At 39.1% G+C, this 24,114-nt stretch overlaps 2 protein-coding genes across 2 annotated transcripts; both read right to left on the bottom strand.

Moving 5' to 3' along the window:
- Window positions 1-4,550: 4,550 nt before the first annotated feature.
- On the bottom strand, window positions 4,551-5,513 carry LOC311170354 (olfactory receptor 5A2-like; the record flags this gene model as incomplete). Its single annotated transcript, XM_084232722.1, has 1 exon — window positions 4,551-5,513. One exon carries the CDS (start codon window positions 5,511-5,513, stop codon window positions 4,551-4,553), a length of 963 nt encoding a protein of 320 aa, XP_084088848.1.
- A 7,613-nt stretch (window positions 5,514-13,126) lies between these two features.
- LOC311170388 (olfactory receptor 5A1-like) lies at window positions 13,127-14,089 on the bottom strand (the record flags this gene model as incomplete). The annotated part of the gene is made up of 1 exon (XM_084232752.1): window positions 13,127-14,089. The coding sequence occupies one exon, from the start codon at window positions 14,087-14,089 to the stop codon at window positions 13,127-13,129; it is 963 nt and encodes a 320-aa protein (XP_084088878.1).
- Between the last annotated feature and the right edge of the window lie 10,025 nt (window positions 14,090-24,114).

The following is a 24,114-nucleotide window of genomic DNA, read 5'->3' as shown; positions in this document are numbered from 1 at the left end:
ACGGTGGGGCACAGGGCAGACACAGAACCCCAAGGCTGTTGAGTCTTTTCCCACCACTCCCACTCTGTTCCCGGTCCCACGGGGTGAAAAAAACAGCTCCCAAGGACACTAGGAGAGATCTCTGGCGCCACCTAGCGACCAGAAAAAAATCACCAACACCCCATAGAACAGGGACCTTTCTTCAGAAAAGACTGCTTGAAATCGACAGAAGGCTCCCAGAGGAGCCAGTGGTGAGTTGGAAAGTTCACCCATGCCTGGCCCCTTCTGACCAGCAGTCCAAGCCCAGAGGGGGAGCCGGCACCCACGGACGGGGAAGACCAGGCGCGCAGAAGAGTGTGCCTGAGAACGGGCTTGCGGGGAGTGCGTCCAGCACCACCATTTTAGAACCGGGACATTTCTCCAGTAAAGACTGTCTGAAACTAGCAGAAGGCTCCCGGAGGAGACCCCAACAGTCAAGTCACTACATTATGATCAAGGGGACAACACTTCAAGAAGAAATAACACTCATTAACATATATTCACCAAACGAAGGAGCACCAAAATATATCAGACAACTATTGACATCTCTGAAAACAGACATCAGAGAAAACACATACGTAGTGGGAGACTTCAACACACCACTAACAGCAATGGATAGATCAATGAGACAAAAAATAAGTAAAGACACTAAAGCTCTAAATAAGGACCTAGAGTGCTTGGGCTTAACAGACATCTATAGAACACTAAACCCCCCCCAAAAAATGGAGTACATATTGTTCTCAAGCGCACATGGATCATTCTCCAGGATCGATCACATACTGGGGCACAAGACAAACATCAACAGATACACCAAGATTGAAATCATACCAACCATCTTTTCTGACCATGAAGGCATCAAACTAGAAATAAACCATAAAAAGAAGGTAAGGAACTCTCCTACCTCATGGAGATTAAAAACCACACAACTAGAAGACCACTGAACTAATGAGGAGATCAAAGAAGAAATTAAAAAATTCTTTGAATTGAAGGACAATGAGGACACCAATTTCCTAAATGTATGGGATGCAGCAAAAGCAGTAATAAAAGGAAAATATATAGCAATAGAGGCTCACATCAAGAAACAAGAAAGAACTCAAAGAAACAACCTAATCTCGAAGCTCGAATATCTACAAAAAGAACAACAAAAAAACCCCAAAACCAGTAGAAGAAAGGAAATGATAAAAACCAAAGTGAAATAAATGAAATTGAAACTAAAAAAACAATCCAAAAGATCAATGAAACCAAGAGCTGGTTCTTTGAAAAAATCAATAAAATAGACAAACCCCTGGCCAGGCTCACAAAGGAAAAAAGGGAGAAAGCACAATAAATAGGATCATAATAAATAGGATCATAAATGAAAGAGGAGAAATCACAATGGACACAGCAGAAATCAAAAGAATAATCAGTAACTACTATGAACAGTTATATGGAAACAAGTTCAACAATCTAGAGGAGATGGACAAATTCCTACAATTCTACAATCACCCAAAGCTACATAAAGAAGAAATAGAACACCTAAACAGACCAATTACAAGCAGCAAAATTGAAATGGTAATCAAAAACCTCCCCAAAAACAAAAGCCCAGGACCTGATGGATTTACAAATGAATTCTACCAAACATTCAGAGACGAATTAGTGCCTATCCTTCACAAACTCTTCCAAAAAATTGAGAAGGAAGGGACAATACCAAACACGTTCTATGAAGCCAACATTACACTAATACCAAAACTGAACAAGGACAACACAAAAACGGAAAACTACAGGCCAATCTCCCTAATGAACACTGATGCAAAAATCCTCAACAAAATTTTAGCTATCAGAATCCAACAATGTATCCATAAGATAATTCACCACGACCAAGTAGGATTCATGCCAGGGACACAAGGATGGTTCAACATCCCAAAAACGATCAACATTATCTAACACATCAACAAAAAGAAATATAAAAACCATATGATAACATCAATAGATGCTGAGAAAGCTTTCGAAAAAGTGCAACAACATTCATAATAAAAGCCCTTGAAATTCTTGGGATACAAGGAACATACCTCAACATCATAAAAGATATCTATGACAAGCCAACAGCCAGTATCATTCTCAATGGTGAAAAGTTGAAAGTAATTCCATTAAGATCTGGAACAAGACAAGGATGTCCACTCTCACCACTGCTTTTCAATATAATACTGGAAGTCCTAGCCAGAGCAATAAGACAAGAGACAGACATACAAGGAATCCAAATAGGAAAAGAAGAAGTCAAACCATCACTATTTGCAGATGATATGATAATATACATAGAGAACCCCAAACACTCCACAGAAAAACTAATTCAACTCATCAATCACTTCAGTAAAGTGGCAGGATACAAAATCAATACGCAAAAGTCAGTAGCCTTCCTATACACAAACAATAAATCTAAAGAAGAAGAAATTAAAAAAAAATCCCTTTTATTATGGAAACAAAAAAATAAATCTAACAAAAGAGGTAAAGGACCTATACAAAGTAAACTATAAAACATTGTTAAAAGAAATAGAAGAAGATACAAAGAAATGTAAAGACATCCCCTGCTCATGGATTGGAAGAATAAACATTATTAAAATGGCCATCCTACCAAAAGCAATATACAGATTCAATGCTATTCCAATCAAAATTTCAATGTCATTCTTCAAAGAAATAGAACAATTACTGATGAAATTCATATGGACGCACCAAAACCCCCAAATAGCCAAAGCTCTCCTGAAAAAAGAAGAAGGCAATGGAGGCATCAAACTCCCAGACTTCAAACTATACTACAAAGCCATAATCATCAAAACTGCATGGTATTGGAACAAGAACAGACACACAGAACAATGAAATAGAATAGAAAATCCAGAAATAAACCCACAGATTTATGGTCAACTAATCTTTGACAAAGGAGCAAAGAGGAAAGACTATGCATTGGAGAAAAGAAAGTTTGTTCAATAAATGGTGCTGGGAAAACTGGGTCGCTACATCCAAAAGAATGAAGCTTGACCTCTACCTCACACCATACACAAAAATCAACTCAAAATGGATTAAAGAACTAGACATAAGACCTGAAACCATAAAATACATAGAAGGAAATATAGGTGAAAACTACGTGATATGCACCTCAAAGACATCTTTACAGACACATCACCCAAAGCAGTGATAGTGAAGGCAAAGATAAACAGCTGGGACTACATCAAATAAAAGAGCTTCTGCACAGCCAAAGAGACAATAACAAAACCAAAGAGAAACCCCACCGACTGGGAGAACATTTTTGCGCACAACACTAATGATAAAGAACTGATCACACAAAGCTGCAAAGAGCTGATGAGACTCAACACAAACAAAGAAAATAATCCAGTCAAAAAATGGGCAGAAGAGCTAAAAAGAAACTTCCCTGAAGAGGAAATGCAAATGGCCAACAGGCATATGAAAAAATGTTCAACATCACCTGTAATCAGGGAAATGCAAATCAAAACTACCATGAGATACCATCTTACACCAGTGAGAATGGCACATATTAAAAAAACTAGCAAGAACAAATGTTGGCAAGGATGTGGAGAAAAAGGAACACTCCTGTACTGTTGGTGGGAATGCAAACTGGTCCAACCACTATGGAGAGCTGTGTGGAGATTTCTTGACCTACTAAACATAGAGCTTCCATATCATCCAGCAATTCCACTCCTAGGTCTTTACCCAGAGGACACAGAAACATTAATTCCAAAGGGCACCTGCACCCCTATGTTCATAGCAGCACTATTTACAATAGCTAAGCTTTAGAAACAAAACAAATGCCCAAAATAGATGACTGGATCAAGAAGATATGGTACATAAACACCATGGGATATTACTCAGCATTCAAAAAAGATAAACACATGCAATTTGCAGCAACATGGATGGCACTGGAAGGGATCATGCTCAGCGAAATAAGCCAGAAAGAAAAAGAAAAATACCGGATGATCTCATCATAGCAGGAATCTAGAAAACTTAAATAAGGGACCAGGAAAATGAATTACTATGAGAAAGTGAAAATCAAAATCAACAAACAACTATGAACCAGAGACACTCTATGGGTGGTGGGGGGTGGGGAGGGGAGGGATTGGGTCAAAATAAGAGGATTGCAATTGTATGGGAATATAAAAATAAAATTATTTTAAAAAAAAAAAAGAAGTTCGGGGGAGAAAGAAGGTTGTGTGACTGCCTACTTTTCCCTACATACACTATCTTTCAGAACGTCTATTCTCCAACACAGGTTTATCTACTGGGTCTAAGCATGGAAACGAGCTTCCAAGCTGCCTGCCATGAAGGATCCACTGCTCTACTAGATTCCTGCATGGGGACCACTAAGGTAAGGACACCAGATATCAGGAAGTCAGATTCTGACCTTTTCTGCCTAGACATTTGTATGACCTACAATAGGATACTTGCATATTCTGACCATAGTGTCCATTAGGACAAGAAATACAGGATGATAAAATGGTTTTATTTTGTTCTACTGCACTTTGCTTTCTGTTTTTCAGGTCTTACTCTTACTGAGATAAATGTGCTGTCCTCTTCATCACTCGCCTGAGGGCCTCTTTGATGTCCTTGTTCCTCAGACTATAGATTACAGGGTTTAACATGGGGATGACAATAACATAGAACACGGACAGAAATTTGTTCTGTTTCGTGGAGTGACCAGAATTAGGATGCATGTACACAGCAAGGACTGTGCCATAGAAGAGAGTCACAACTGCCAGGTGGGAGGCACAAGTATTGAAGGCCTTGGCACTACCTTTGATGGATGATATTTTCAGGATGGAAGCTGCAATGAAACCATAGGATAATAGAATAAGAAGTAAGGAACCAAACCCAACAAAAATAGATACCAGAAAAAGAATCATTTGACTGATACGTGGATTAGAACAAGACAGACTAATAATTTCAGTTATGTTACAGAAGAAATGTTGGATGACATTTGGCCCACAGTAGTAAATTTGGAAGCAAGATACTGTTTCTACTAATGCACAAATGAAACCACACCCAACGGCAACAGCAACCATCTTCCAACAGAGCCCAGGGGCCATGATGGATGAGTACTGGAGAGGGTTGCCAATGGCCACATATCTGTCATAGGCCATGGCGGCCAAGAGGCAACACTCAGCCTGACCCATCCAAGAGGCTACAAAATACTGGGTGGCACAAGCAACGAAGGAAATGACTTTTTTATCTTTGAAGAAGTCGGCAAGCATCCTTGGGCTGATGGAAGAAGTGTAACAAATATCTAAAAATGACAGGGCACTGAGTAAAAAGTACATTGGTGTGTGCAGGTGGGAGTCCATCCTGATTACGGTGATGAGACTCAGGTTCCAGAATAATGTCACAAGGTAGATCAGCAGGAAGACTGGAAAGAGACTAAGCTGCAGCTCTTTTTCATCTGAGATTCCCAGGAGAACAAACATTGTCACAGGCGTGTGGTTTCTGTCCTCTCGCATGGACTTGTTTGGCATCATCTGCTGAGAAAAGGTAAAGATAAAATGTTTTCATTCTCAAAAAACAAGAAATACTTTTCATTTTTCTCTTTCATGCAGCTGCCTAAATATATTAACATGAGTGAATCACTAGCATTACAGGAATAATTATCTTGTGTAAATGTTGTCTCTTGCCCATGGGATGAGACACGTGGTGAGGCATCATCAGTGCTTTATCCACCTAAATATCTTGATTCCCTCTGTCTCTTTCAAATTTACAATTGCATGGCAATGGGCATTACACCAAATTATGGAGACACTGTCTTATCTGCACAGGTGAAGTAGGTCACTGTAACTAGGCAGCCCCATGTGACCCAGCACTTGGAAAAGACCATGCATCACCTAAGCTTCAATGTAAAATGAGGATATGAGTTAGTTCTCTTTAACATCACCTTCAGAATTAGTGTTCAATTAATCTATAATAATGAAGGGGAGTGGAATTTTGTTAAAGCCTTTCTGTGTCCACAAATCCATACAGAAATGAAATAATAGGGCCATGGTAGGAGGCAAACAGCGAGCAGTGGCTTAGAAACTATGACTGAACAAACTTGCAAACTCCAAGAAGTATCCTGAGATGTTAGATAATACAGACTTGAAAGGGAGTCATGCTCCCCTCCTTGAAGCTACAATTTCTTTTCCTCAATTCAAAGATATTTGTAAATGTCTGGGAGAGTGACTCTTGCTCTTCATGGAGTCAGTGAGACTTCTGAAAATCTCCTGGAAACTCTGACCCTCCTCCTGGCAAAGCCACTGTCAGCCCCTGTGCATGGTCTTACTGGATTCTCAGTCACCACGGAGTCCACTGTCATTTCCAGGGGTAAGTTTCATCCTACAAGAGACAGTCACTTTAAGCTCATAAATGTCATGGTATCTAGGCAATGGACATGGGAACTGGGAAACTGAGGCAGGTTCTAGAATTCTTTTCTCTTTCTTCACTGAAGTCAGTACAGGAAAATGAACACTTTCATCTCTGAGCCAAAGCACATGAATCTTGCCCCCAGCAGTGAGTGTCTGCCCGAGGGGCAGCAGCTGTCCTTGTCCCCAGAGGTCATGAGAACACTCCCAACACAGCACATCTTCAGCTGGGAACTCAAACCACAAAAAAAAAAAAAATCCAGGTGGGCAGCTTATACTTTAGGATGGATTTGTTAGAATTAAATCTCACAGAAACACTCTTATGGTAAAATACAGTGATTTAAAATATTATTCAAATGTGAGAATTGGGCTCCAGGTTGTACTTTGTCATTTTATCCATACAAACATGTACAAAGATTTTTTAAACTCTGCATATCACTATCCTCACTTGTAAAATTTTTCTCACATTAATAAATACCTATAAAGTATCGTTGCATTAGGAAATGGGATGTAAACAAGAAGGTCTTAGAGCAGTTCTTGGGGAACACAAAAACCTCAATAATGTTACTAATAACATCATTAATTATTGCCTATTTTGTTTGCTTGAGTTAGGTCTCCACCTCCATTTATTATGGCTGCTTCTCACTTATGCCAGGACCAACAAGCACAGCAATGATTCACAACCCACTGAACAGGCTACCTTATCCTTAAGAGCTTTTTAAAATAAATGTTACAATCCTATTGTACTGTATGTCAAGTTTTGACCAATCAATGGGACAACGTATCTCTTATTTATTACCTCCTGGTAATAGAAGAAGCCATAGCTAAATGTATACGAGTGACCCATATCTACAAAATGAAGTATGGGTTGTGAATTGATTCAGTTAATCATGAGAAATTTTGCCTGCTTAATATTTGGACAGCTAGATGAAAAATATCTGAATCATTCATCTCTTTGATGAATTTTACAAAGAAAATTGTGAAGAAGGAATATTACCTGATACAATTATTAATGGAAATTTCACTGTGTGGATCTAACTAACAAAATACCCTGCTCAAAATTACAATCTCAGATATGATAAGTATATGAGTTGATGAAAAGTCAGAATGGTTTGCAATGAAAAACAATGATGAGGTATAACAAAGGTTGAAAAGCTAGTAAGATTGATACTACCTAGTGTTACAGTGGAGCTCCTCATTGGTCTTTCAAAAAACCAAAGACATTGTACATGAGCTTTGGCTGTCCTTTATGCTGGGACCAGTTTGTTTCTTGCTACTCAGAATTGAAGCCATGTATTGAAATGGAAATCAGTTATTATTATTTTCACACAGATTCATTAAGGGGATAACAAATGAGTAGGGTGCTTGGGATGATAAGTCTGGAATACATAGACAAACCTGCTTTGACTATAGGAAATTCCCCTTGAATTCAGTACATCACTGCTCAGGATGCAATGATTAATGTTTGCAATGTTTCCATCTTTACTGAAACCATTTCCATTGATTCCAGATGACATATTTTTTCCACTTCATACACAGAAAAACAGAAAGTATCAGAATTCAGTATCAAGTACTTGATAATTGCAGGCCTAGATCTCAGCACCGTCCTAACCCCAGTGTAACACCTGATATTAATCTTGTCCCTGAGGTCAGGGAATTTAGAGAAGGGGGAACATTCCATGGAAGACACCACTCTGGGGGGAGGGGAAGGAGAGGGCAGGGCTGAAGAACACAAGTGACCAAGTGTAACACACCTTGCTCCCCACAGCCACTGCTAGGAGGCTTACACAGCTGTGGAGACAGCACACAATCCTCTCTTATTTCTAAATCTTGCTTCTCACCTGGGCCAAGATCCCTCAGGAACACAAACTTCTTGCCATGGATGGAAATAGCATATTTCTTTCCTGAAAAATGTTTCAGGATGGACCCGGTTTACTCCAGGATGGGAGCTGTGAGCCATGAAACAGGCTGTTCACTGACAGCAAGAGAGATGCCCCCAAGTGGGGAGTCCTCTAATATTTATTATCAAGGGCAGCAGAGTGAGGGGAAAAGACAATTAGGTGGAGGGAGCCTCCAGGCACCTGCTCTCTGGGGTCATGTTCCAGGGAGCTTTGGTCATGGCTAATCTGCGACATGAGCCATGTCCCCTCTGGGTCCTGACTTCCCCATAGTCCTGGCTAAGTCTCATGGTTATAGATTTTGTTTTAACAAACTTTGTGGCAATTGAGCTGAAATGTCTTAGGAATAGTTCTGCATCATATGTTTACTTTCCAAGTAAGTAACTTGAACTAAAGGTGTAAGGAATTGGGGCCTCCCTTGGTGGCGCAGAGGTTGAGCACTGGATGCGAGGCTGCCCGCAGCCTCTGCAGTCCCGTTTCCATCCCTGGCCGCTGGTGGGGGTGCCGCATGGCTTGACAGACCTCTCCTGCCATGCCCACTGCTCCCCTCAGAGATGTATTTCGTCGGTCTGCCTGTTCTGTTCCCCACTTTGGCTCTGGTGAATTCTCTCGCCCTCCCGCGCTTCTGACTGTACCCAGTGCTTGTATAAATAAATAAATAAATCTTTAACAAAAATTAATAAAGGTTTAAGGAATTGGCCTAAGCACACACAGCCATTTGATAAATAGCTTAATAGCAATAAATTAAATGTGTGAACACCTTCCTGGTTACCAAGAACTTTCATTGTAAGTATATTAATGTATACGTTTTATCAATTCCCTGACCTGAACTAATCATCACAGCAGCCCTGTGAAGCATGCAAGGATTATTCTCTATTCATAAGAGAGGAAACTGAGGTAAGAAGAAATGCCAGAGAAGCCATAGTCCACAACATAGGCCCTTGTACTCCCTCAACACTGAGTTCTCTTCCCTCCATTTCTCCCTTCCCCACCACCTCTGGTTGCCCCAGCTTTCATGTTAACTGAACATTTTCTTAAGATCTTGTCACAGATGTCCACAAAAGGTCAGAATGGGATATCCTGGTCAAGCATTGAAGAACATATTTCATGTCAGTAGGAGCTATTTCTGTTCCACAAGCCACACTTTGTGAGATACATGTTTAATTGTGGCTACATTGGGAAGAGCATGGCAGGACAAAACATGCCCCAAGATTCTAGAGGTGATATGGGCATAGTAGCTCACCTATCACCTTTACTTGGTTATTAAAAAGTTAAATCTTGAATTTTAGGGTACAAAACAATTACATTAATATTATAGAACACCAGTCATTAACCATAAATCATTGTACACTTTTTGTATTTTCTTTTGGTTGGTCTCTGAGTCTCATGGGATGCTCTAGTCTGATGACTCTCTGACTCCTGATAAAAATGAAGGCCCTATGTCCTCTGGGGACTCACATCTCCTGAGTCGGGACACACTTCTGGAGAAACAACATGGTGGCCATCATTTCTGAGCTCTCGTTAGGTTTTTGGGACGCTTCCAAGGAACATGTTCCTGCTGATAAGTGCCCAGAATTTGACGACTGACTTCTTTCTATCTTCAGACATTTTCCCTGCCAATTTTTTTTTTCAATTACCTCACAGGGAGAGACAAGGAATGACATGGAGTAAAGAGTTATTTCAGAGTAATTCATGACCAGTCTTTTGATTTCTCCCCTCCTCTTTCTCCAAATACCCCTTCTCCTTCATTTCTTCTTTTTTCCTCCTCATCTCTTCTCTCTCTCTCCCTCTCTCTCTCTCTCTTTCTCTCTCTCTTTTTCTCTCTCTCTCACACACACACTCATAATGCACACATATAAGCACACCCATATTCACTCACTCTGCTCTTTCTGTTGGTATTAAAATTACAACATGGCTCTTTAAAAATAGTTCTAAATATTTGTTCATATATTAATTCATACATCATTTTATTGATTTAATAAATTCTTATTAATTATAAAGAAAGAAATAGAGAAAATCAGTGAAATAAAGTCAGTGTGGCTTATTCCATTCTTGCCATTTCTCTAATCTGATACCTACAGCACCTCCTCTCTCAAAACATACAGTTTATCACATGGTTCTAATACTGAAAACAGGTTTTTAATCTGGCTACAATGTCTACGCCACCACCACAATCACATCACTTGTATGGGCACTAACATGATAACTCAGCAATCAAGGAAGTGGTTTTCATTTCTTCTCTCTACTTAAATATTATTGAGATTGACAAAGTCACTTATATATTCTTATCCTATGTTCTATATTGAAGTTCAAAAATCCAGCCCCAAAAATCACTGTGGCTGAGTTAAATGTATTACTGATTGATCAGCTTCTTGGGAGCTTATATCATCATTGTTCCTCAGATTATAGAAAATAAGTTTAAGCATGGGAATAACAACATAGAACAGGGACAGGGACATGTTCTATTTGTGGAATGGCAGAAGGAGGATGCACGTGCACAGAGAGGCTGTGCCATAGAGGACAGTCATAACCTGCAGGTGAGAGGCACAGGTGTTGAAAGTCTTGAACTACCTCTGAGGCAGGGCATTCTCACTATGGAAGTTTCCATGAAAAGGGAGGTTAGGGGATGGAAAACAAGACCCAACTTCATCAAAAACAAGTGAAAGAAAAAATCATTAGGCATGAACTCTTGTTTGAAGAATTGGTCCATCAATTTTCTATAAATTTTCTTGTTTGGAATCTACATTTCTGTACACCCTCAAATCTGTTGTTTCCAGGAGACTCAGAGCTTCAGGAATTCAGGTGCTGCTTCTTTAGGCACAACATGGAAGGAAGACAAGGGTATAATCTAGAGAACGTCACACATGAAATGCTGAATGGTATTTTGCCCAATGGTAGAGATAAAAACAAATCATGAGGATTCCACATAAGTCCAAACCATGAGACAATTTTCTTTTATTTATTAGTTTGTTAGTTGTTTTCTTCCAGTGACTTTTGGAAATAGGGTAACATAACATTCTCTACCAAATTCAATTGAAAGACAGGAATTTTATCGAGCTGGAGTACACAGAAAGAAAGGTGAGGGAAACAATGTCAAATTGAAAAGTCAAGGTTTCATGTAAGAGGTTTCAGACCATGGTAACACATCTACATGTGGTCAGGTCTATGAACTTGAGTGCCTTCCACTTCTTTGAGGACTGCGTCCTTGTGCAAAGAAGATGCAGAGGTGGGGGTGATGGCTTCTAGCTCACTATTATGTACCAACTGGAGTAGATATTCCAAAGCTGCTTAATTTGTCTCTTTTTAAAAATTTACCAGGATTTCCCTTGACATATAGGAAATTGAATAAAAATTGACTAATCACTCATTGCATAAGTTAACATTCATTAGGTATTACCACATACCAGATTCTGTTTTCTTTCATGCCTAGTCTGAGATAATCCTTTGTCATTCTTTGAGGAAGATGCAATTATTCTTCTCAGTGGAGTAGTGAGGAAAATACGTGCGCAATTAGCTTGCAGAAGGGCACCTATCTACAAAGTGTGTTAGAGATGAGTTTAGTAATCGCAGTCTTAAGTAAAGAGTAGAGCTTTTAACCACACTTTGCTTTATTTAGTCTATGCAGTCCCACAAACCAATGCCTCAAAGTCACTGGTTACAAAGATAGTGATGGATTGTTGCTACCTGGGAAGAACATGGTGGACTCAATAAGCACAAGGTTCTACCTGAAACAGGGAGATTATTTCTTAGTTCATGAATAACGAAAACAAATCATATTCATACACGGAACTACATGAAACCCAAATGTTGTACACATAATATTGGAATATGTTGGACACTTAGTCCATGAACTCTTGTCTGAAGAGTTATTCTCTTGGTCAATTTTTCACTAATCTTCTAATTTGGAAACTACATTTCATAACACACACACACCCCACCAGGTCTGCTGAATCTTCCACTTCTTGATCAGTATTAAAACCTGGAATACTTGGAGGCTCAGAAATGGGAACTTCTTCTGTAGACACAACATGGGAGTGATCACTCCTGAGTTTCAGAGTCTCTAGGAAGCTGACATAGAGAATGCACCAGGTGCACCAATGTGAGGAATTGACCGCTTTGGCTCTTTAGAGGCTCTGAGCATTTCCCCAACCTTTAATTTTAATCATTTCATTCCTTCACCCCTCTCATTTTCACAATTACCTTCACAAGCTGACTCAAAAATAACTCAAAGGAAACAGGTTTGGGGGGAATAAAACAAGGTCAAGCTCTCTCTCTCATGTGCATGCTCTCTCTCTCTCTCTCTCTCTCTCTCTCTCTCTCTCTCTCTCATTTGTCTATTTTATTTTCTCTCCATAGCTCCATCACCAGGATTAAGTTTGCAATGATTTAATTTTCTCAATTTTTAATTTTCATGAATTAATGAACATATTCTTTTATTTCATAATTAAAATATGAATAAATGAAAACTAAGTAAAAGAAGTTCGGGGGAGAAAGAACAATTTGTGTGACTCCCTACTTTTCCCTATATGCACTATCTTTCAGAAACTCTATTCTCAAACACAGGTTTATCTACTACGTCTAAACATGGAAACAAGTTTTCAAGCTGCCCACCATGTAGGATCCACTGCTCAGCTAGATTCCTGTATGGCGACCACTAAGGGTAAGGGCACCAGGAATCAGGAAGTCAGATACTGACCTTTTCTGCCTAGACATTTGTATGACCTACAATAGGATGCTTGCATATTCTGACCATAGTGTTCCATTAGGACTAGAAATACATGGTGATAAATTGGTTTTATTTTGTTCTACTGCACTTTGCTTTCTTTTTTTCAGGTCTTACTCTTACTGAGATAAATGTGTTGTCCTCTTCATCACTCTCCTGAGGGCCTCTTTGATCTCCTTGTTCCTCAGACTGTAGATAACAGTGTTTAACATGGGGATGACAATAACATAGAACACGGACAGAAATTTGTTCTGTTTCGTGGAGTGACCAGAATTAGGATGCATGTACACAGCAAGGACTGTGCCATAGAAGAGAGTCACAACTGCCAGGTGGGAGGCACAAGTATTGAAGGCCTTGGCACTACCTTTGATGGACGATATTTTCAGAATGGAAGCTGCAATGAAACCATAGGATAATACAATAAGAAGTAAGGAACCAAACCCAACAAAAATAGCTACCAGGAAGAGAATCATTTGAATGATATGAGGATTAGAACAAGACAGACTAATAATTTCAGTTATGTTACAGAAGAAATGTTGGATGACATTTGGCCCACAGTAGTAAATTTGGAAACAAGACACTGTTTCTACTAATGCACAAATGAAACCACACCCAATGGCACCAACAACCATCTTCCAACAGAGCCCAGGGGCCATGATGGATGAGTACTGGAGAGGGTTGCCAACGGCCATGTATCGGTCATAGGCCATGGCGGCCAAGAGGCAACACTCAGCCAGACCCATCCAAGAAGCTACAAAATACTGGGTGGCACAAGCAATGAAGGAAATGACTTTTTTATCTTTGAAGAAGTCGGCAAGCATCCTTGGGCTGATGGAAGAAGTGTAACAAATATCTATAAATGACAGGGCACTGAGGAAAAAGTACATTGGCGTGTGCAGGTGGGAGTCCATCCTGATTAGGGTGATGAGACTCAGGTTCCAGAATAATGTCACAAGGTAGATCAGCAGGAAGACTGGAAAGAGACTAAGCTGCAGCTCTTTTTCATCTGAGATTCCCAGGAGAACAAACATTGTCACAGGCGTGTGGTTTCTGTCCTCTCGCATGGACTTGTTTGGCACCATCTACTAAGAAAATGTAAAGATGAAATATTTTCATTCTTAAAAAACAAGAAATACTTTCCATTTTTCTTTTTCATGCAGCTGCCTAAATATATTAACATAAGTGAATCACTAGCGTTACAGGAATAATTATCTTGTGTAAATGTTCTCACTTGCCCTTGGGTTGAGACACGTGGTGAAGCATCATCAGTGCTTTATCCACCTAAATATTTGATTCCCTCTGTCTCTTTCAAATTTACAATTACATAGCAATGTGCATTACACAAAATTATGGAGACACTGTCTTATCTGCACAGGTGAAGCAGGTCACTGTAACTAGGCAGCCTCATGTGACCCAGCGCTTGGAAAAGACCCTGCATCACCTAAGCTTCAGTATAAAATGAGGATATGAGTTAGTTCTCTTTAACATCACCTTCAGAATTAGTGTTCAATTAATCTATAATAATGAAGGGGAGTGGAATTTTGTTAAAGCCTTTCTGTGTCCACAAATCCATACAGAAATGACATAATAGGGCCATGGTAGGAGGCAAACGCCCAGTAGTGGCTTAGAAACTATGACTGAACAAACTTCCAAACTCCAAGAAGTATCCTGAGATGTTAGATAATACAGACTTGAAAGGGAGTCATGCTCCCCTCCTTGAAGCTACAATTTCTCTTCCTCAATTTAGAGATATTTATAACTTAAATGTCTGGGAGAGTGACTCTTGCTCTTCATGGAGTCAGTGAGACTTCTGAAAATCTCCTGGAAACTCTGACCCTCCTCCTGGCAAAGCCACCGTCAGCCCCTGTGCATGGTCTTACTGGATTCTCAGTCACCACGGAGTCCACTGTCATTTCCGGGGTGAGATTCGTCCTACAAGAGACAGTCACTTAAGCTCATAAGTGTCATGGTATCTAGGCAATGGACATGGGAACTGGGAAACCAAGGCAGGTTCTGGAATTCTTTTCTCTTTCTTCACTGGTGTCACTACAGGAATGAAATGAAGACTTTCATCTCTGATCCAAAGCACATGACTCTTGCCCCCAGCAGTGAGTGTCTGCCCCCGAGGGTCAGCAGCTGTCCTTGTCCCCAGAGGTCATGAGAACACTCCCAACACAGCACATCTTCAGCTGGGAACTCAAACCAGAAAAAAATAATCCAGGTTGGCAGCCTACACTTTACGATGGATTTGTTGGAATTAAATCTCACACAAACACTCTTATGGTAAAATACAGTGTTTTAAAATATTATTCAAATGTGAGAATTGGGCTCCAGGTTGTACTTTGTCATTTTATCCATACAAATATGTACAAAGATTTTTAAATCTCTCCATATCACTATTCTCACTTGTCAAATTATTCTGACATTAATAAATACCTCAAAAGTATTGTTGCATTAGGAAATGAGATGTAAACAAAAAGGTCTTAGAGCAGTTCTTGGTGAACACAAAAACCTCAATAATGTTACTAATAACATCATTAATTATTGCCTATTTTGTTTGCTTGAGTTAGGTCTCCACCTCCATTTATTATGGCTGCTTCTCACTTATGCCAGGACCAACAAGCACAGTAATGATTAACAACCCACTGAACAGGCTGCCTTATCCTTAAGAGCTTTTTAAAATAAATGTTACAATCCTATTGTACTGTATGTCAAGTTTTGACCAATCAATGGGACTATGTATCTCTTTTTATTACCTCCTGGTAACAGAAGAAGCCATAACTAAATGTATATGAGTGATCCATATCTACAAAGTGAAGTATGGGTTGTGAATTGATTCAGTTAATCATGAGAAATTTTGCCTGCTTAGTATTTGGACAGCTAGATGAAAAATATCTGAATTACTCATCTCTTTGATGAATTTTACAAAGAAAATAGTGAAGAAGGATCATTACCTGATACAAATATTAATGGAAATTTCACTGTGTGGATCTAACTAACAAAATACCCTACTCAAAATTCCAATCTTAGATATGGTAAGTATATGTGTTGATGAAAAGTCAGGATGGTGTGCAATGAAAAACAATGATGAGGTATAACAAAGGTTGAAAAGCTAGTAAGATTGATACTACCTGATGTTACAGTGGAGCCCCTCATTGGTCTTTCAAAAAACCAAAGATATTATACATGAGCTTTGGCTGTCCTTTATGCAGGGACCAGTTTGTTTCTTGCTACTCAGAATAGAAGCCATGTATGAAATGGAAATCAGTTATTATTATTTTCACACAGATTCATTAAGGGGATAACAAATGAGAAGGGTGCTTGGGATGATAAGTCTGGAATGCATAGACAAGCTTGCTTTGACTATAGGAAATTCCCCCTGAATTCAGTACATCACTTCTCAGGAGGCAATTATTAATGTTTGCAATGTTTCCATCTTTACTGAAACCATTTCAATTGATTCTAGATGACATATTTTTTCCAGTTGATACACGGAAAAACAGAAAATATCAGAGTTCAGTATCAAGTACTTGAGAATTGCAGGCCTAGATATCAGCATCCATCCTAACCCCAGAGTAACACCTGACATTAATCTTGTCTCTGAGGTCAGGGAATTTGGAGAAGGGGAACATTCCATGGAAGACACCAAAATGGGGGGAGGAGAGGGAAGGGAGTAGAGGGCAGGGCTGAAGAACACAAGTGACCAAGTGTAACACACCTTGCTCCCCACAGCCACTGCTAGGAGACTTACACAACTGTGGAGACAGCACACAATCCTCTCTTATTTCTAAATCTTGCTTCTCACATTGACCAAGATCCCTCAGGAACACACACTTCTTGCCATGGATGGAAATAGCATATTTCTTTCCTGAAAAATGTTTCAGAATGGACCCAGTTTACTCCAGGATGGGAGCTCTGAGCCATGAAACAGGTTGTTCACTGACAGCAAGAGAGATGCCCCCAAGTGGGGAGTCCTCTAATATTTATTATCGAGGGCAGCAGAATGAGGATAAAGACAATTACATGGAGGGAGTTCTCTAGGCACCTGCTCTCTGGGGTCATGTTCCAGGGAGCTTTGGTCCCGGCAAATCTGCCCCATTAGCCATGTCCCCTCTGGGTCCTTACTTCCCCATAGTCCTGGCTAAGTCTCATGGTTATGGATTTTGTTTTAACAACTTGGAGGCAATTGAGCTGAAATGTCTTAGGAATAATTCTGCATCATATGTTTACTTTCCAAGTAAGTAACTTGAACTAAAGGTGTAAGGAATTGCCCTAAGCACACACAGCCATTTGATAAATAGCTTAATAGCAATAAATTAAATGTGTGAACACCTTCCTGGTTACCAAGAACTTTCACTGTAAGTATATTAATGTACACATTTTATCAATACCCTGACCTGAACTAATCATCACAGCAGCCCTGTGAAGCATACAAGGATTATTTCCTATTCACGAGAGAGGAAACTGAGGCAAGAAGGAATGCCAGAGAAGCCGTAGTCCACACCATAGACCTTTGTGCTGAGTTCTCTCCCTCCATTTCTCCCTTTCCAACTCCCAAGTGTTGCCCCCATTCCACAGTCAGCTTTCAAATTAACTGAATATTTTCTAAGGTTATTTCAAAGATGTCCACTAAAGGTCAGAATGGGATGCCCCATCCACGCATTGAAGAATATGTTTCATGTCAGTAGTAGCTATTTCTGTTCCATAAGCCACTCTTTGTGAGATACATGTTTAATCGTGGCTACACTGGGAAGAGTAAGGCAGAACAAAATATGCCCCAATATTCTAGAGGTTATATCAGCTTAGTAGCTCATCTATCATCCTTACTTGGTTATTAAAAAATTAAATCTGGAATGCCGGCCAGTCCGAGCAACACAGTGTCCCAATGCATACGACAAATTAGAAAACAGACAGTAGGGAATAGAAGAACCACACGCAACCTAACAACTCCTCAGGAAAGAAGGACACCACAAAAAGAAACCACCCCCCAGATTCCAACGACAGTAACTTGGAAGAACTTCTGAGCCTTCCAGAAGAGAATTTAAAATTGCCATGATTAAAAAAGTGATAGAAGTCATAAAGGAAAACAATGATCAGAAGAAGGAAATTGAGTCCCTAAAGAGGGAAAACAATGGTCAGAAGAATGAAATTGAGTCCCTAAAGAGGGAAGTAAAAGAAATGCAGGAGATCAAAGAATTTATGGAGGAACTAAAGAACTCTGGGAAAAGCAATGAAAGCAGAATAGATGAAATGGAAGAGCGAGGGCCTCCCCGGTGGCGCAGCGGTTGAGCTGCTCCCCGGCCACCGGAGGAGGGTCCCACATGGCGCGCAGACCTCTCCTGCCGCCCGCTGCTCCCCTCAGCAGTGTACTTCGGTCCTTCTGCCTGCTCTGCTCCCCGCTCTGGCTCTGGTGAATTCTCTCACCCTCCCTCCCGCACTTCTGACTGTACCCAGCAAACAAATAAATAAAGCATGCCTCTATAAAAAAAAAAAAATGGAAGAACGAATAAGTACTCTTGAAGACACATAAATAAAAAGAACCAAAACAGAAAAGGAAAGAGAAGTACGAAGGAAAAAGAACAAAGAAAGACTTCGGGAACTATCTGACTCCATGAGGAAAGGAAATATAAGAGTTATAGGAATTCCAGAAGGAGAGGAGAGAGATGTAGGAACAGAGAAAATATTCCAGGAGATAATTGAAGAGAACTTCCCAAATGCGAAGAAGGAGCTGAAAATTGATATACAAGAAGCAAGAACACCAAACTTCCACGACGAAAGGAAAAATACAGCAAGACACATAATAGTAAAGCTCCCAAGAATCCAGGACAAGGAAAAAATAATGAAGCTGACAAGAGGGAAGAAACAGATAACATTCAAAGGAAAGCCAATCAGGCTGACATCAGACTTCTCTGAAGAAACACTACAGGCAAGGAGAGAGTTGAGGGACATAGTCAACAGACTCCAAGAAAACAGATGCCAACCAAGAATACTCTATCCGCAAAGCTCTCCTTCCTCTATGAAGAAAGAATAAGGACCTTCCCAGACAAACAGAAACTCCAGAATTTCATTACAACTAAACCCCCACTCCAAAAAATACTACAAGGAATCCTAAAGCCAGAACCTCAGAGGGATGAATAACAACGAAAGAAGACCAAAAAAAAAAGTTATTAAAAGAATAAATAAATAAAATCAAAGGAAAGACAAACACAATGGCAAATACAGATGCTAACATATCAATATTAACTCTAAATGTAAATGGACTAAACTCTTCAATAAAAAGACACAGAGTTGCAGCCTGGATTAAGAAACAAAACCCAACCTTTTGCTGTCTTCAGGAACACATTTAGCTACAAAAGATAAAAATAGGCTCAAAGTTAAAGGATGGAAAACAATCCTACAAGCAAATGGTCCAAAAAAGAAAGCAGGAACAGCTATACTTATATCAGATAAAACAGACTTCAAACTCAAAAAAATAAAAAGAGACCCCAATGGTCACTACATTATGATCAAGGGGGCAATACTTCAAGAAGAAATAACACTCATTAACATATACTCACCAAACGAAGGAGCACCAAAATATATCAGACAACTGTTTTCCTCTCTGAAAAAAGACATCAAAGAAAACACATACGTAGTGGGAGACTTCAACACACCACTATCAGCAATGGATAGATCAACAAGACAAAAAATAAGTAAAGAAACTAAAGCTCTAAATAAGGACCTAGAGCTTTTGGGCTTAACAAACATCTATAGAACACTAAACCCAAAAAAAAACGGAATACACATTTTTCTCAAGTGCACACAGATCATTCTCCAGGATAGATCATATACTGGGGCACAAGACAAACATCAACAGATACACCAAGACTGAAATCATACCAACCATCTTTTCTGACCATGAAGGCATCAAACTAGAAATAAACCATAAAAAGAAGGCAAGGAACTATCCTACCTCATGGAAATTAAAAACCACACTACTGGAAGACCACTGACTAACGAGGAGATCAAAGAAGAATTTAAAAAATTCTTTGAATTGAATGACAAGGAGGACACCAATATCCTAAATGTATGGGATGCAGCAAAAGCAGTAATAAGAGGAAAATATATAGCAATAGAAGCTCACATCAAAAAACAAGAAAGAACTCAAAGAAACAACCTAATCTCAAAGCTCAGAGATCTAGAAAAAGAACAACAAAAAAACCCCAAAACATGTAGAAGAAAATATCCTAAATGTATGGGATGCAGCAAAAGCACTAATAAGAGGAAAATATATAGCAATAGAAGCTCACATCAAAAAACAAGAAAGAACTCAAAGAAACAACCTAATCTCAAAGCTCAGAGATCTAGAAAAAGAACAACAAAAAAACCCCAAAACATGTAGAAGAAAAGAAATAATAAAAAGCAAAGCAGAAATAAATGAAATTGATACTAAAAAAAACAATCCAAAAGATCAATGAAACCAAGAGCTGGTTCTTTGAAAAAATCAATAAAATAGACAAACCCCTACCCAGGCTCACAAAGGAAAAAAGGGAGAAAGCACAAATAAACAGGATCATAAATGAAAGAGGAGAAATCACAACGGACACAGCAGAAATCAAAAGAATAATCAGTAACTATTGTGAACAGTTATATGGAAACAAGTTCAACAATCTAGAGGAGATGGACAAATTCCTACAACTCTACAATCACTCAAAGCTAGATAAAGAAGAAATAGAACACCTAAACAGACCAATTACAATTAGCGAAATTGAAATGGTAATCAAAAACCTCCCCAAAAACAAAAGCCCAGGACCTGATGGATTTACAAATGAATTCTACCAAACATTCAGAGACGAATTAGTGCCTATCCTTCACAAACTCTTCCAAAATATTGAGAAGGAAGGGACAATACCAAACACGTTCTATGAAGCCAACATTACACTAATACCAAAACCGAACAAGGACAACACAAAAAAGGAAAACCACAGGCCAATCTCCCTAATGAACACTGATGCAAAAATCCTCAATAAAATTTTAGCTATCAGAATCCAACAATGTATCCATAAGATAATTCACCACGACCAAGTAGGATTCATTCCAGGGATGCAAGGATGGTTCAACATACGAAAATCAATCAATGTTATCCAACACATCAACAAAAAGAAATATAAAAACCATATGATAATATCAACAGATGCTGAGAAAGCTTTCGACAAAGTGCAACACCCATTCATGATAAAAGCCCTTGAAATTCTTGGGATACAAGGAACATACCTCAAAATCATAAAGACCATCTATGACAAGCCAACAGCCAGTATCATCCTCAATGGTGAAAAGCTGAAAGCAATTCCATTAAGATCTGGAACAAGACAAGGATGTCCACTCTCACCACTGCTTTTCAATATAATACTGGAAGTCCTAGCCAGAGCAATAAGACAAGAGAAAGACATCCAAGGAATCCAATAGGAAAAGAAAAAGTCAAACTATCAGTATTTGCAGATGATATGATAATATACAGAGAACCCCAAAAACTCCACAGAAAAACTAATTCAACTTATCAATCAATTCAGTAAAGTGGCAGGATACAAAATCAACACACAAAAGTCAGTAGCCTTTCTATACACAAACAATAATTCTGAAGAAGAAGAAATAAAAAAAAAACATCCCTTTTATTATCAAAACAAAAAAAATCAAATATTTGGGAATAAATCTAACAAAAGAGGTAAAGGACCTATAAAAAGAAAATTATAAAACACTGTTAAAAGAAATAGAAGAAGACACAAAGAAATGGAAAGACATCCCCTATTCATGGATTGGAAGAATAAACATTATTAAAATGGCCATCCTACCAAAAGCAATATACCGATTCAATGCTATTCCAATCAAAATCTCAATGGCATTCTTCAAAGAAATAGAACAATTATTGATGAAATTCATATGGAATCACCAAAAACCCCTAATAGCCAAAGCTCTCTTGAAAAAAAAAGAAGGAAATGGAGGTATCACACTCCCAGACTTCAAACTATACTACAAAGCCATAATCATCAAAACTGCATGGTATTGGAACAAGAACAGACATACAGACCAATGGAATCGAATAGAAAATCCAGAAATAAACCCACAGATTTATGGTCAACTAATCTTTGACAAAGGAGCAAAGACTATGCATTGGAGCAAAGAAAGTTTGTTCAATAAATGGTGCTGGGAAAACTGGGTCGCTACATGCAAAAGAATGAAGCTTGACCACTACCTCACACCATACACAAAAATCAACTCAAAATGGATTAAAGAACTAGACATAAGACCTGAAACCATAAAATATATAGAAGGAACTAGGGGTGAAACACTACGTGATTTGCACATCAAAGACATCTTTACAGACACATCACCCAAAGCAATGATAGTGAAGGCAAAGATAAACAGCTGGGACTACATCAAATTAAAGAGCTTCTGCACAGCAAAAGAGACAATAACAAAAACAAAGAGAAACCCCACCGACTGGGAGAACATTTTTGCACCCAACACTAATGATAAAGGACTGATCACAAAAATCTGCAAAGAGCTGATGAGACTCAACAACAACAAAGAAAATAATCCAGTCAAAAAATGGGCAGAAGAGCTAAAAAGAAACTTCTCTGAAGAGGAAATGCAAATGGCCAACAGGCATATGAAAAAATGTTCAACATCACTTGTAATCAGGGAAATGCAAATCAAAACTACCATGAGATACCATCTCACACCAGTGAGAATGGCACATATTAAAAAAACTAGCAACAACAAATGTTGGCGAGGGTGTGGAGAAAAAGGAACTCTTCTGCACTGTTGGTGGGAGTTCAAACTGGTCTAGCCACTATGGAGAGCTGTGTGGAGATTTCTGGACCTACTAAACATAGAGCTTCCATATGATCCAGCAATTCCACTCCTAGGTATTTACCCAAAGGACACAGATACATCAATTCCAAAGAACACCTGCACCCCTATATTTATAGCAGCACTGTTTACAATAGCTAAGCTTTGGAAACAGCCCAAATGCCCAAAAATAGATGACTGGATCAAGAAGATGTGGTACATATACACCATGGAATATTACTCAGCATTCAAAAAAGATAAACACATGCAATTTGCAGCAACATGGATGGCGCTTGGAGAAGGGATCATGCTCAGCGAAATAAGCCAAAAAGAAAAGAAAAATATCAGATGGTCTCACTCATAGCTGGAATCTAGAAAACTTAAATAAGGGACCAGGAAAATGAATAACTATAAGAAAGTGAAAATCAAAATCAACAAAAAACTGTGATACAGAGACACTTTTGAGGGGGTGGTGGGGGCGGGAGGGGAGGGATTGGGATCTGAATGGAGGGGTTGCAATTGTATGGGGAATATAAAAAATAAAATTTAAAAAAAAAAATTAAATCTTGAAATTCGAGAGCATGAGGCAAATACATTAATTTTATAGAACACCAGTCATAAACCCTAAATCCTTTTTGTACATTTTTGTAATTTCTTTTTTTTAAATAAATATGTTTATATTCCCCATACAATTGCAACCCCCTTATTTTGACCCCCAATCCCTCCCCTCCACCGCCCCGCACCACCCATAGAGTGTCTCTGGTTCATAGTTGTTTATTGATTTTGATTTTCACTTTCTTACAGTTATTCATTTTCCTGGTCCCTTATTTAAGTTTTCTAGATTCCTGCTATGAGTGAGACCATCCGGTATTTTTCTTTTTCTTTCTGGCTTATTTCGCTGAGCATGATCCCTTACATTTTTGTAATTTCTCTTGGTTGTCTCTGAGTCTCATGGGACTCCCTAGTCTGATGACTCTCTGACCCCTGGTAAAACTGAAGGCCCTGAATCCTCTGGGGACTCACATCTCTGGGGTTGGGACACACTTCCAGAGACAATACATGGCAGCCATCATTTCTGAGCTCTTGTTAGGTTTCTGGGAAGCTTCCATGGAACATGTTCCTGCTGATATGGGCCCAGAATATGATGAGTGACTTCTTTCTAGCCTCAGGGAATTTCCCTGCCTATTTTTTTTCAATTACCTCACAAGGAGAGACAAGGAATAACATGGAGTAAAGAGTTATTTCAGAGAAATTCATGACCAGTCTTTTTACCCTCTCA

The sequence above is a fragment of the Talpa europaea genome, assembly GCF_964194135.1.
Source record: "Talpa europaea genome assembly, chromosome: 1".
In the NCBI taxonomy this organism is placed as follows: Eukaryota; Metazoa; Chordata; class Mammalia; order Eulipotyphla; family Talpidae; genus Talpa; species Talpa europaea.
Note: the sequence above shows the minus strand (reverse complement) of the source record. Positions and strands in the feature narration are given on the sequence as shown.